The 16,159-nt window shown below is 35.0% G+C and overlaps 1 protein-coding gene across 1 annotated transcript in view; it reads right to left on the reverse strand.

Moving 5' to 3' along the window:
• Nucleotides 1-16,159, reverse strand: part of Got1 (Glutamate oxaloacetate transaminase 1) — a 136,162-nt gene that overhangs the window by 54,366 nt on the left and 65,637 nt on the right. Inside the window, exon 6 of the mRNA XM_089088298.1 lies at nt 11,384-11,549. Coding sequence (XP_088944424.1) covers nt 11,384-11,549 — 166 coding nt within the window. The remainder of the gene's footprint in view (nt 1-11,383; nt 11,550-16,159) is intronic.

Below are 16,159 nucleotides of genomic sequence, written 5' to 3' on the forward strand. Positions count from 1 at the left end.
CAAAGTGTCCTGGTCTAAAAAAAAATAATAAATAAATAAATCGTATCATAGGCGCTGCCTATGATAGACGTGTTTCGCATCCACGGAGGTAGATCAAGCAAGAACTTGCAAAAGCGGTAAAAACTGGACCATATTCAAAGCTTATGAACTCCAGATATAAGACGGTGAAAGGAGGAGTAGCAAAGAAATGGGGGCATACCAAGACTTTCGTGCAACATGGCGCGAATATGTCGACTGTAGCACCGTTAGGCTGTAGACGATAAAGACCTAGCATTTCCCTTTCGAATTTTACGCACAAAATCTTCTACCAATTAACAACGATTTGTTTTAACATTATTTCCAATTGAGAATCCAATATAAACTAAACTAGATATTAAAATGAGCGATTTCATCCCCAAGCTTTACAGGTGAAGCAATAAAAATCTCCATTTTAAACTCCTTGAAAGAAAGGTCGATCTTCCCATACAACCTATTGAGGAACGTAAAATTTGAGATATACCATAAGTTTCAGTCACAAACAGCGTGATTGAAAAAAAAGCGTGATGAAAAAAAAGAAGTTTTGGATACACCTAATATCGAGCATCGGTTCACCCAATATCGAACAGCAACCTTAATAAAGCAGATATGGCAGCTAAACCTCCATGACAGCTAGTTAGGAGATTCTTATCCTTGACTAGATTTATTTCCCATCAATACAAAAAGAAAATCGTATGATAATGCCTTTTAATAACCTAAGAAGTCTCATTTATTATCTAAGTGCATTCGTTACATGGGATTATGGATTCCCGTAAGAGATGTTTATGTACCTTATAGATGAGAATTACTGAACAGGCACTGACAACTTTTTTTGGAAGGGGGGGGGGGTATTATGTGCAAATAATTGATTGAGACATTTGTTTTTCTTCGTGAAATTAATCTTTTTGTTACCGTCGATTAATAAACACAGAGATGTCGCAGTTCCCTTGTCTCAGAAGGAATCTGCGATTTGCACCAATGGGTTGAAAAATATACCATACTTTTATTGGCTCGAAGGGCATTGGCGGATTTTGCGATTCAGTGGGCACCAAGTAAATTTATTTACTAGACACTGCACATCTTTAAATCAGTTAATAAATGTTACTAAAATAATTCCGACAGATTTAGAGGGCAAGGCACGTCGGCACATTTTTCCCAGTTCATGGCAAAAATGTATTTCTTGAATTTGTCATGTATTAGTGGCAAAGAGAATTCATATGTAAAATGAAATATTGAAGTTGAACATTTTGGAACATAGTCAAGTAAAAGAAAAAAACTAAAATAAATAAATTAAAAAATACAATCTCTTTCTTTAAAAATATCTTCTCTGTCAATATTAAGTAAAAGTACTATAAAACTAAAAAGGAAACACTAAAAAAAGGCCTTTCGGCAGTCTACTAGAAATAAATTAACAAAAGCGTCCCCCGGCTCTAACCGTTCCACTAACAAGTAGTTAAGTTGCAACAAACAAACAGTTGTAATACATCCTTTAAAACAACTAAATGGGTCAAGCGACGGTGAAACAAAAACTTATCGGTAAACAAAAGATTCTGTAACTTCAGCAAAGTTCGGAACAAGATGAAGGTGCTCAATAATAACTGTTGAGTAAGTTATCCTTTCTTAAAAACCATTCACTGTGAGCAAAAAACAAATATTTAGAGAAATAATAGGTAACAAACTAGACAGAATTGCAAGCCCCTCTTCACCGAAGATGACCATCACCTAGCAGCCGATTATTCCTTTCAATTCTTTCATTCACCTCACTTTTACACCGAATCATTTTTTCCGGTACGTTCATTAGCACTCGTTAAAACTTTGATAAAAAGGAGTTTGTTCAAACCTCAGTACTTTTTAATGGCATTTCTCTATTTCTAAAGGAGAGTCTCATTAGCACTGTACTACAGTAACTATGGCATTAAGAATAAGAAAAATAACACATGTACTTTAATCAGCTCATCAAGGGCCTAACATCCAGTGCTGAAATAAAACTCCCTGTCTCTTAGTCCAAAGGTAATTTTCTTGCCATAGAACCGTTTCCTAATAATAACAAGAGCAAGGACAGAGAGAATCTTAAAGTTTACCAGACATGCATGATAAAGCGTCAATTCTAAGCGCAGAAAAAGAATGAAGTGCCCAAGAAGGGCTAGACTAAGAATATGGGGTTAAAAAATATATGGGGTTTAAAAATATATATAAGGTGAACTCTTACCCTTTTAAATCATAGACAGCTGACCAGATAAAAAGATCTGACCAGATTTAGTCTCATCAAACCTAAATAAAACTATAAAGTTATCGGTAGATTTTTTAATAATAATATTACAGAAGGTCTATACTAATCATTACAATCAGTGGTAAACTACATGACTAGATTGGTACACCAATCAGTAGAAGCAATTAACCCCTCACTCCTGACAAGTCGAATTTTACCCATTTTACCTTAGCCCTCGTGACGCATCAACACTTGGAATATAGTCTTATCTAACCTGATAAGGATTATAAAGTGATCTGTAAGTATTAAGAATCAAAATATCCTAGGATATGCCAATTACAATTATTTAAATTACTGCAAGAATGTACAGTCAATCAAGCGGTTATCTATCAAACAGTTCGTGGTTACGAACTGTAAGTAAGGAGCGACCCGGCTCAATAGTAATCGCAACTCTAAAAAAAGAATTTTGATACCAACAGATATGTCAAAAGAATCGGCTTATTATGCTGATTTTAAATATACTATACAAGTTTCATTAAGTTTAGTCTTACCGATTAAAGGTTAGAGCCTGAGAAAATTTGCCTGATTTTCGAAAAAGGGGAAAACACCCCCTAAAAGTATTAAAATCTTAATGAAAACCACACCGTCAGATTCAGCGCATCAGAAAAGCCTTCTGTAGTGGTTTCAAGCTCTTATCTGCAAAAATGTGGATTTTATATTTCTGCCAGAAGAAAGATCACATGCACGTTTACTTTTTTTTCAGGGGTGATCGTATCCACCCAATGGTCCTACAATATCGTGAGAGGGCTCATTCGAACGGAAAATAAAAGTTATAATGCTCTTTTTACGTGACCAAAAAGATTGGAGGGTAACCTGGCCCCCTCTTCTGCCCCCTTTTGCCCCAAAGTCGTCCGATCAAAAATTTTGAGACAGCCATTTTGCTCATCATAGTTGAAAGGTCCAATAAGTATGCCTTTGGATATAACATGGACCCCTCCCCCCACAACCCAGGGGAAAGGTCTTTAAGTCATAAAATTCGCCTATTTCTTACATATAGTATTTGTTATCGTGAAGTATGTACACATTTTAAGGTGGTGCACAATTTTTTTTTGTGGGGGGGGGGCGGTCCACGGGGAAATTGACTATGGGGAGGGAAGAAAGGACTATGGGGAGGGGTGGACTTGTCAGGGGAAATTACACACTGGGGGAATTTGCCAGAGTTCCTATTGAAAATTCTTTTTAGGTGTCTTGCTTTCTCTTTTCCGTCTCAATTTTACGCGTGGATTTGTTAAGGGTAATTGTTTGGGGTAAATTTTAACTGGGATTGAATTGTCTAGAGGATATTTCTGTGGGGAGGGAATTTCTCCGTGGAAGTGGGACAGATTTCTTGGCATTACTTAAAAACAATCAGAAATTAAATTTAAAAAAACAAGTTTTTTCAGCTGAAAGTAAGGAGCAACATTAAAACTTAAAACGGACCGAAATTATTACGTGTATGATGCGGATTGCCCCCTCCTCAACCCATCGCTGTTTACGCTAAGTTTGAATTTTATCCCAACTCTTTAAGAAAAACTCCTGGAACACAAGGGTTGTTTAATTGGAACATTAGGATGCTTTTTTAACAGTACTAAAAAGCTTTAGCGTAAAGAGCGAGGTGTTGAGGAGAGGGCAATCCCCTTCATACATGTAATAATTTCAGTTGGTTTTAAGTTTTAATGTTGCTTCTCACTTTCAGTTGAAAAAACTTGTTTGTTTTTATTTAACCTGGGTAAGGAACTTTTAGCAAAAAAATCCAGCGTATGTCATATTGAGCAGATTGCAATCTTCGGAAGTATTGTAAATAGGAGAACTGGACTGTGACGAGCTTACAGGAAAGATACCTCCCAATTAATCATAATAACGAGCGATGCGAGTTTACGAGAGTAGTGATGTATTAACGATAGAGTGGACAGTATTCCCTTATTGTGTCAATTAAAGGAAGCGAACAGTACTCCCTTCCTACGTCAATGAAAGAGACCGGGAAGGTGGGACATTACTGTGTCCATGAAAGGAAGTGGACAGTACTCCCTTACTATGTCAATGAAAGAGAGCGGCCAGGTGGGACATTACTGTGTCAATGAAAGAGAGTGGGCCCATAGGGAATCCATACAAGCGGGCCCATAGGGAATCTATACAAGCGGGCCCATAGGTAATCCATACAATCGGGCCCTAGTGTTATATCAATTAAAGAGAGCGGGTCCATAGGACATTACTGTATCTATTAAAGAGACAGGGCAGATAGGAAATTACTGTATCAATTAAAGAGACGGGGCAGGTAGGACATTACTGTATCAATTAAAGAGACAAGTCGGGTACATGGATGTTTTATGTTTATGGATTTTTATTGTTCATTGTATTGGAGTTATATTTGATGTTTTATTGTATGGGAGTCTGATTGTTATTAAAGGGATGGTTATTGATATATGGTTGAATTTGTGTGTTACTTTACGATTGATTATACGTATTGTTATATAATGGATGTTTTATTTAATGTTTTTTTTTGTATGGATGTTTTATGTTTATGGATGTAAGGATTTTTATTGTTCACCATACAATCGGGCTATCATCCATGTTTTATTTAATAATGTTTTTTTGTATGGATGTTTTATGTTTATGTATGCAAGGATTTTTATTGTTCACCATACAAGCGGGCTATCATTCCAGGCAGACATATTTTTTGTATGACTGATGTTTTATTTAATGTTTTTTTATAAGGTTGTATTATTGTTTACTGTATTGGTGTTTTATTGCATGAATGTTTTATATTTATGCATTTGTATTGTTCATTGTATTAGTTTTATATTTGATGTTTTATCGTATGGAAGTCTGATTGTTATTGCAGGGATGGTTTTGATATATGGTTGAATATGTGTGTTACTTTATGATTGATCATACGTATTGTTATATGGTTGGTGTTTTATTTAAATTTTTTTTATATGAATGTTTATTGTATGGATATATGGATTTTTATTTTAATTGTTTTTTGTTGATGTCCTTTAATTGTACTCTAATGATGATACGTTTTCTTATCCAACGATATGACTTTTTACATTCTAAGTAAATTCCCTTTGATTTCATGAAACTTGTGTTGGATGTAGGAATTGAACGTGAGACCAGTGATTTCTTAAGGTAAAAGAACGAAACGTTACTCGTCTGAACCAACAAACCATTGAACGTATTATGATTTTAGAAATACATCCAATGTTTTGTTTCCGGGACATTAGCCAACAGATGTTAGACGTCACAATATCGTAACAAGTTATTTGCACATTCGATTTATCAGTTGGATTTTTGGCAAGTGTTAACAGTGATCTATTTCGGGGCATTTTTATGGCATTATCGTGAGAATGTGGATACCACGATGATTTGAGATGCATACCGGACAGACAATTTCTTCTGATGCTTGGGCCCCAAGTCCTCCCCTATCCCTATACCCCTCCCTACCTCAAACCCTCCCCCTCCCCTTGTCAGATACATCGGATAAAATTGATAAAATCTAAGCATCAGAACGAATAGATTCTTCGTGAGCATCCTTTGCCAGATATGGCGGTCGATATTATCAAACTAATACTATCAATGTGAACTAATTTTTTATTAATATCTATTGTAAGATTTATAAATATAATCCGACAGGTACATTTATTAGTGTCAGAACCAATAAATTATCAATCTTTTTATCTCATCCGATATGATTTAGAAAATAGAGGAAATATTAGCATCTGTGTGAATAAATTCTTTATCAGAGTCTTTTAAACCACACAGTTGATAACACTAACCAAATCTAAGTATCATAGTGAATAAATTCTATATCAACTTCTTTGTTGGATAAATCAGATAACATTCATAAAATCTAAGTATCAGAGTGAATAAATTCTTCATCTACATGATTTGTCAAATATTATTGATAAAATGGAGAAAATCTAAGTATCAGAGTGAATAAATTCTTTATCAATGTCTTTTGACAGATACGTTTGATAACACTGACCAAATCTATGTATCATAGTGAATAAATTCTATATCAGCTTCTTTGTCGGATACTTCAGATAACATTCACATAATCTAAGCATCAGAGTGAATAAATTCTTTATCAACATGCTTTGTCAGATATGCCTGATAAAACTGAGAAAATCTAAGTATCCTGGGCGGGTGTTTGCTTATCTCTGTGCCTGTCTTTGTCGGTTTGTACGTCTGAATCCATATATTTGTATGTGTTTTTGTCTCTCTCACTTCCTTTGCTTGTGTGTCTGGGCGGGTGCTTGCTTTTCTCAATGCTTGCCTTTGTTGGTTTGTACGTCAAAATCTATATATTTGCATGTCTTTTTATCTGTCTCACTCTCTTTGCCTATGTGTCTGGGCGAATGTTTGCTTCTCCCAGTGCCTGTCTTTGTTGGTTTGTATGTCTAAATCTATATATTTGTATACGTTTTTGACTCTCTCACTCTCTTTACTTGTGAATCTGGGTATGTGTTTGCTTCTATGAATTTGTATGCGTTTTTGACTCTATCACTCTCTTTGCTTGTGAATCTGGGTGGGTGTTTGCTTCTCTCAGTGTCAGTGAGTCAGTGACACTCAGTCTCAGTGTCTTTGTCAGTTCTTACGTTTGAATCTATACTCCCACTCTCTTTGCCTGTGTGTGCGTGTGTGTGTGTGGACGGATGTTTGTGTGTCCCAGTGCATGTCTTTGTCGGTTTGTATGTCTTAATCTATGTGTTTGTATGTGTTTTTTGTCTCTCTCACTCTCTTTGCATGTGTCTGGGCGGATGTTTGCTTCTTCCAGGGCCTCTCTTTGTCGGTTTGTATGTCTGAATCTATATAGTTTTACTTGTTTTTGACTCTCTCACTCCCTTTGCCTGTGTCTTGGCGGGTCTTTGCTTATCTCAGTGCCTGTCTTTGTCGGTTTGTATGTCTGAATCTATATATTTGTATGTGTTTTTGTCTCTCTCACTTCCTTTGCTTGTGTGTCTGGGCAGGTGTTTGCTTATCTCAATGCCTGTCTTTGTTGGTTTATATGTGAAAATTTATATATTTGCATGTGTTTTTATCTCGCTCATTCTCTTTGCAAGTGTGTCTGGGTGGATGTTTGCTTCTCCCAGTGCCTGTCTTTGTCGGTTTGTATGTCTAAATCTATGCATTTATATGCGTTTTTGACTCTCTCACTCTCTTTGCTTATGAATGTGGGTATGTGCTTGCTTCTCTCATGGCCTGTCTTTGTCGCTATGTATGTCTGAATCCATATATTTGTATGTGTTTTTGTCTCTCTCACTCTCTAAACCAGTGTATCTGGATGGGTGCCTGCTTGTTCCACTGTCTATCTTTGTCGGTTTGTATGTCTGAATCTATACAGTTATATTTGTTTTTGTCTCTCTCACTCTCTTTGCCTATGTGTCTGGGCAGGTGTTTGCTTATCTTAGTGCCTGTCTTTGTCGGTTTGTGTGTCAGAATCCATATGTTTGTATGTGTTTTTGTCTCTGTCACTTAGATTGCTTATTTGTCTGGGTGGGGGTTTGCTTATCTGAGCGCCTGGATTTGTTGATTTGTATGTCAACATCTATATATTTTTAAGTGGGCTAATCTCTGTTACTCTCTTTGCCTATGGGTCTGGGGGTATGTTTGCTTCTCCCAGTGGCTGTATTTGTTGGTTTCTATGTCTAAATCTATGTATTTGTATGCGTTTTGACTCTCTCACTCTCTTTGCTTATGAATCTGGGTATGTGTTTGCTTCTCTTAGTGTCTGTCTTTGTTGGTTTGTATGTCAAAATCAATATATTTGCATGTATTTTTATCTCTCTCACTCTCTTTGGATATGTGTCTGGTCGGATGTTTGCTTCTCCCAGTACCTGTCTTTGTCGGTTTGTATGTCTAAATCTGTGTATTTATATGCTTTTTTTGACTCTCTCACTCTCTTTGCTTTTTAATCTGGCCATGTGCTTGCTTCTCTCAGTGCCTGTCTTTGTCGCTCTATATATCTGAATCTATATATTTGTATGTGTTTTTGTCTCTCTCACTCTCTAAACCACTGTGTCTGGGTCGGTGCCTGCTTGTTCCACTGTCTGTCTTTTTCGGTTTGTATGATTGAATCTATATAGTTATATTTGATTTTGTCTCTTTCACTTTCTAAGCCTATGTGTCTGGGCAGTATTTGCTTATCTCAATGCCTGTCTTTGTTGGTTTGTATGTCTGAGTCCTTATGTTTACACGTGTTTTTGTCTCTATCAATCTCTTTGCCTATATATCCGGGAAGGTGTTTGCATATATCATTGCTTGCCTTTGGCGGTTTACATGTCTCAATCTACATAGTTGTATTTGTTTTAGTCTCGACATTCCTGTATTGTGTATCCAAGAGGTGAATCCAAGAAAGAGTTTGTTCCTTACCTACAATTTTTTCATAATGACATATCCAACAACGGATGATGATATAGAATTTATTCATCCTAATACATAGATTTTGCCAATGTTATCCGACGTATCCGACAAATGATATCAATGAAGAGTGTTAATAAAGAATTTGTTCAATTTGATACTTAAATATGTCAGTTTTATAAAACGTATCTGTCAAAAGACATTGATAAAGAATTTATTCACTCTGATACTTAGATATTCTCAATTTTATCAGGCACATCTGACAAAACATGTTAATAAAGAATTTATTCACTCTGATACTTAGATTATGTAAATGTTATCTGATGTATCCGACAAAGAAGCTGATACAGAATTTATTCACTATAAAAAACTATAAAAACTATTATACACAATAAAAAAACTATTAAAATAAAAATCCATATATCCAAACAATAAAACATCCATATAAAAAAAAAACATTAAATTAACACCAACCATATAACGATACGTATCATCAATCATAAAGTAACACACATATTCAACCATATATCAAAACAATCCCTGCAATAACAATCAGACTTCCATACAATAAAACATCAAATATAACACCAATACAATGAACAATACTTATCCATAAACATAAAACATCCATACAATAAAACACCAATACAGTAAACAATAAAACAACCATATAAAAAAACATTAAATAAAACGCCATTCATACAAAAAATATGTCTTCCAGGAATGATAGCCCGCTTGTATGGTGAACAATAAAAATCCTTACATCCATAAACATAAAACATCCATACAAAAAAAACTCAGTAAATAAAATATGGAATGATAGCCCGATTGTATGGTGAACAATAAAAATCCTTACATCCATAAACATAAAACATCCATACAAAAAAAAAATTAAATAAAACATCAACCATATAACAATACGTATAATCAATCATAAAGTAACACACATATTCAACCATATATCAAAAACCATCCCTGTAATAACAATCAGACTCCCATATAATGAAACATCAAATATAACACCAATACATCGAACAATAAAAATCCATTAACATAAAACATCCATATACTCGTCATGTCTCTTTAATTGATACAGTAATGTCCTACCTGCCTCGTCTCTTTAATTGATACAGTAATGTCCAATGGGCCCGCTCTCTTTAATTGATATAACACTAGGGCCCACTTTTATGGATTGCCTATGGGCCCGCTTGTATGGATTCCCTATGGGCCCACTCTCTTTCATTGACACAGTAATGTCCCATCTGCCCGCTCTCTTTCATTGACATAGTAAGGGAGTACTGTCCGCTTCCTTTAATTGACACAATAACGGAGTACTGTCCGCTCCTTTTCATTGACACAGTAATGTCCCACTTGCCCGCTCTCTTTCATTGACATAGTAAGGGAGTACTGTCCGCTTCCTTTAATTGACACAATAAGGGAATTCTGTCCGCTCTCTATCGTTAATACGTCACTACTTACGAGACTATGTCTCGTTAATTAAATGCATAAATACAACAGTGCATTATAATAACGAGCGAAGAGAGTTAACGAGACAGTTTCGTTTTTAACTAGTTTTTATTGGATTCTCGCTACAAGGTATCTTTCCTGTAAGCGTATCACAGTCCAATTCTCCAATTCACGATCCTTCAAAAGATCACTATCTCCTCAAGGCGACATATCCTTGACTTTGCGCAAAAAGTTCCTGACACAGATCGATAACCGCTTAATAGACGCTGCATCATTGCCTTTTACGCACTGAACATGCCCAACAGAGAATTAATGGATGTTGTCTCCTCTCAACGCTTCCATGGTTATATTAACTCACCAACAAGTTAACGAGCAAATACTAGTTCTCTGTCGCAGCCCCAAACCCAAGAGCTGCAATAAGATCTCAACGGAAATCAAGAATATAAATGGCCAGTTACTATAGGCAGTGAGAAGTTCGGACTACTGGCCTACTACTTTATATGTTTCTTAAATATTTCTACCTACTATCCTAAAATAATATTTTGACAACGGCCAGGGAAAAGTCACTAATATTGAGTACTTTTAGAACTTTGTCCAACTTAAATTTCAAACTTATTCTTGTCTGCGCCACCACTAGAAAAACATTCTTTCACTTAAAAGCTGATATATGGCCAAAAAAAGAAAGCTTGGAAGAACAGCTTCAGATAATATTTTCCAAATAGATCATAAAACTCCACTTCAGCTCAGAAGTTGTAAGCTTTGGCTCAAGGAAAAGCGAAACCCGTCCTTTTTTACTTAAGAAAAATATTACACACAACTTTCCAAAATAGGTCATATTTATCAATCTAGGCAGAAGCCATGCTTTCCCCGAAGACTTTATATGTTATATTCAAGATCCTCCCTTACAATAACACACACTGGGTTTATTTAAAAATAAAGTATACATCTTCGATTCCCTGAAGCAAACTTGTACGGTAGAAAAATCACCTAGCAAATCAAAAAAAAAAAAAAAATCATCCAGGTTATTGAACTCAATTAAGCGATTAATCTTGTTCTTCTTAATGAACTTTACCGCAATCTCACCTATTTGAAAACAGTTTCACTGACTGAACCATAATTTTCTTGCAGTTTACCTATTTTACAGTAGTTCATAGGACTGAGTTAAAACATGAATCTCAGTTAGTAGATCTACCAGCTGGACATTAAAAACTATTTTGATTACGACTTTGGTCAGAGAAAAGCACGAAAATCCAGAAAACTCCAGACAAAAAAACAAATACAGCTTGTACTTACCACTCTTCATAAAGAGCTGGATCATTTAGAACCATGCTAACAATCCGTGCTCCGTGACTTGGTGGATTGGAATAATTTGCACGAACCAAAAGAGTAATTTGAGACCGAATCGCAGGCAACACAGATGGATCGTTCACAACAACAGTTAGATTCCCGATTCTTTCATCTGCAAGATATTACCTTTATGCAAATGCATTTACGCGGAATTGTTACAAAAAAAAGAAAACAAAAAACAATTTATTGCAGGGGGGGCAAGAGGGGTAATTATTTGTAGGCTCATCGTGCGTCCAGCAGACGACGACATGTCTCCTAGAGGTTTCACTCGAAGGTGGCAGGCTCTATAATCTTCAGCCACTGACGATCCCAACAACGGCCGTATTTTATGAACCCTCCGATTGGCTCCGGACCAAACTTCACTGTCGCGAGCCACATCTTCTTTTGGCCTCCTATTCTCTTCTACCTTGCCGGTAGTGGCAGACATTTGAGGCATCTTTTGCTTATATGGCCTTCTTTTATCTCAATTTTTTCTTGCATGATATATAGGTGAAACTTTAAGTGAAAACTTCACCCGAATCAAGATTGGGAATTGCTTTCTAAGTCAGAAAGATTATAAAATTACCTTGCTAGTTTTGCTCTAAAAAAAAGTACACTTATCTTAAAAATAAAATTTGAACAAGTGGTAAAGAAGTGGTTCAGGCATGGCATGTAAGCTAGGGTAGGACTTTTAATATTATATCTTATTTTTTTCACTTAATTTGCCTGTTATGTGTATTCAATCAAAGTTTTGTCCCCCTTTAATTCTCCCCTCCCCAGTAAAAGCTTGCGCCACTCGTGCCTGATCAAGTACATGCACTAGGGGCATTGCACCCTCCTAAAATCTTAAAAATACTAAAATATCCCACGATTTGCTTTTTTTTTCTTATAATTAGTTTCTTTTTCATCTAGATCACCCTATCTCCAAATGCAAGCCCTCTAAAATAAATACCATGCATTCATGCCTGATGGACATAAGAGTGAAAACACCTATTTAATAACAGCAGAATTTACAAAACTTGACACAAGAGAAGTTTTGTATGTTGCATATACGACCTGACATGGAGTAAAATACGATTTGTCTTCGCATTGTCCATGAATTGAGACTAAAGAGCCCCCAGGTTTGATATTTTTTTTAACTTATCTATGTTTTAATTTTTTCGTCAAATAAAATTACACATAATCAAGTACAATAAAGCATTCTCAAACTAGCTGTGACTCCTTTCTCGTGCAAACAGGTAGTTCTACATCTAGAGGGCCGGGGCCCCTTCCCAAATATTTGGTATATAATTCATCATATTTTCAACATAAATCAAAATTTTGTTTTAACATTTTTCATATCATTAGTTTTTTTTCTGTTTCAATTTAACTCCCATTCCCATTTTAAATATGAGTCCTCTGGTTCACCGAGTCCTCTAAAATAAATTCTTAAATACGTTCTTGATACACATTTTTCAGAAAGCTTTCTTAAATTTTTGGCTACTATGGGCCGTGTTTCGTTCTTTACTAGGTTGCAGCTATTGCTGCAACCATTATACCAGTTAAAATACATACTTAATTTAATAGCAATATTTTTTATAAGGCTTGAAGCAACAAAACGTCTTCATGAAGCAAATAAAATCCAAAAAGGGGTAAAATACAATCGATCTTTTTGTGGTCCTTGAGACCTAAAATTCTGATAATATTATAGTCATCAAAATTCAAATTGTTTCACCGGTAAAATTATAAAATATCATCGAATAATATCAAGTACTTTAAATTAATTTCAAAACAAGTAAGACTCCTTTCTAATTCAAGCAGGTAGTTCCACATCCAACGGACCCGCGCCCCTCCCGACATCTATAGTAGATAATTTCTCATACTTTCAGCGTAATTCATACAATTTTTCAAATCATATAGCAAAAATCTCTCTCTAAAAAAACAAAACAAATAGAAACTTCGACTTAGAATGAACATATACCATGGTTTAAGGAAATAATCTTCTAACCACGAGAACAATAGAATAACTGAAAAAAGAACAACCAGAAAACGGTGCTTGGAATGACCTCATACTGTTCACTGAAAATAGCTAAACTAATTAAGTTACAAATGCGACAATTTTTCAGAATTATCTTAGACCAACAAAAATAGTTTTATAATATGAAATCCTTCTTAAAAGAATAATCGAAAAATTCCCGAAAATTTGACCCGGAATGTCGTCGCACAAGGGCATACGATCTAAATATACCAATAGAGTATAATTCAAGTGAATGTTTGTGTTTTTCGGTTGCGCCAATGAATATCTTTTCCAGTCTTTCTATGATTTCAAACTAGAGTAACCACATTAAATAATTACAAAAGCAATTGAAAATGCAAGTCTTTGTCTAGGGTTACTGCCGTTGCCAGAGTATTATCAGTAAACATCATAAGTCTTAACTAAGAACAAAAACAATGCATGCAGCTCCTAGCAACATTGGAAGTTTCGTATCTAAGAGGCTATCTCTTGTTTTGTCCCTCTTGTCTTTAATGGTTGGAAAGTTTTTGACACATGTTTCTAAATTTGATTGACATCAATTGCTTTTTTCAAGTGCCTGTTTCTATGATGTTTCCTGGAAAAATATCCTGAGATACTGTTGTTACTCCACAAGCACCTAGATTTCTTACATTTGCTGCCTTTGATATTTATAAGCTTAGTTGCATAGCCAAGAACTTGATTAGTATTGCATGGGAATTAGTGCCCCTGGAAAATATCCTCTCTTGATGATAAATTCAACCAATCTAGATCAATTATTTTTGACAAATTGCAGAGACAGTGTATTTTCATGATAAATGTGTCTGCAACAAAGAAAAGCCATGAGACTGTTCATTGGATCTCGAAGAAAAAATTGGTGATTTGAATGACTTTTTAGATAAGCAAAAAGGTTACGACTGAAGATCTTTTTTGAATCTTTCAAGACTAAACGAAAATATATAAAAAGATTATTTGGAATACGTTAGTATTGTTACAATAGAAAACTAAAAAATTCATGACAGTAAAAATAACCTTTTTTTCGGTGAGAGTCATAAAGCTTTTAGAAGACTTAATGGGTAAACTGAAACTGCTATTGAATGCCCTCGTATGGTATGGTTGTAGTTATCGATTTGAGATATAAAACGATTAATTCTTTTACTTGAAGTTACAAAGCAAACTGACTAAGATGAAATATAAAACTGAACAGAAACAGATCTTAGTCACTTTGGAATAGATACAATGGGAATTAGGAAGTAGTAGCGCAAGGAAAATTAAAGTGTTGCCAAGCTTGATACACAAGTAAAAACACCTACAATAAATGCCCCCCAAAGCCACAGCAATAGTATCAGCTACTGTTACTGTTTGAAAGTAAGGTTCAAAGTCACACACAGTTTTAGAACTTACTTAGATAATGTAATGATGTAAAACTTGTTGCTTAGTGAGAGAACAATTTGCGTATTCGCTCTTTTTTATATTAGGTGGCACTCAAGGGCGCACTAACAGTGCCTTTACAAGAAGTACGTGGGACTTAAATATGCTTTTCATATGAGCCATTACTCTAATGCAGTAAACGAATGATTCATCCCATAGATATCACAAAAGAAATTATACCTAAAGATTCTCGGTAAAAAAAGAAAAAAGAAATAAAAAGTCCCGATTCCGAATTTGAAAAGTTTGTCAATATATCACTTTCAGAAAAACATTTTAGATGGGGTGGGACGAGAAAATAAAAACATTTGATTAATACAAATTTATCCCAAGCGAGCAGAAATTAAAATGAATATTCACATCCGCATAACGAGAACAGATACCGCTATAGACGGGTAAACAAATCCTATAACAAACAGAAATAAAAGTGAATAATCAAATCAAACTTAAAAGGAACAGAAATTACAACAAAGAAGAGTAGGGCTACCACCCTCTAAACCTCCTGGGGCCATAGTGCCTTTTGTGCTTTACTGAAAACGATTTAAATATGGAGCAGCGTTTTTTTTGTTTTTTTTAAATAATCCAACTTACTTGAAAGAACTAATTGATTCATACCTAATCAAATTAATTCCAGGAAGCCTCAGAAATTTTTAGTCATAAAGTATAAATCATATATATTTAATTATAATATATTTAATATTTAATCATAATATTTAATATAAAGAGAAGCTGTTTAAAATATATTTTATTTTCAGTAAAACACAAATGATGCCCTGGTTTCAGTTTTTTTTAGTGTGATTCAAATTATGGATGAAATTCAAATATTCTGTTAAAATTTTCGATTATAATCAGTTTCGAGCAATTAATTTTTAATAGTAGTTTTACTATAGGGTTTCGGGTGGATGTAGGGAGGCATTATTATCCATATGAATTGAAAATCTACGTAATTGTTAGCCTTCTATAAGAATGAAGTCATCCTGACCCCTTTTGCCATCCTGTGGACAACCTTCAATTTACACGTATCTTACTCCATAGTTTTATTAAAAGAATACTTGCTTATTTTATTAAAAAAAAACTTTCTGACGTAGCAAAAGGAGGAAGAGGGTCGGTTACCCTCAAATCACTTTTGACTCTTGAAACAGGCACTAGAACTTTCTGTTTTTAACGAACACTCTTTAATACTAAGTGGCCGAAATAAATATTATAATGTGTTTATTGCCATGTGTATTAGCGTTCAAGCGCAGCCAGCACTTGAACACTGTTTCTGAAAAGATGGCAAGGCTAGACGTTCAAGAAAAACAAATGGTGTGTGGAGGGAGGCGATA

Source organism: Artemia sp. Qi Xiang Cuo, chromosome 4, assembly GCF_049724085.1.
Source record: "Artemia sp. Qi Xiang Cuo chromosome 4, ASM4972408v1, whole genome shotgun sequence".
Taxonomy (NCBI): Eukaryota; Metazoa; Arthropoda; class Branchiopoda; order Anostraca; family Artemiidae; genus Artemia; species Artemia sp. Qi Xiang Cuo.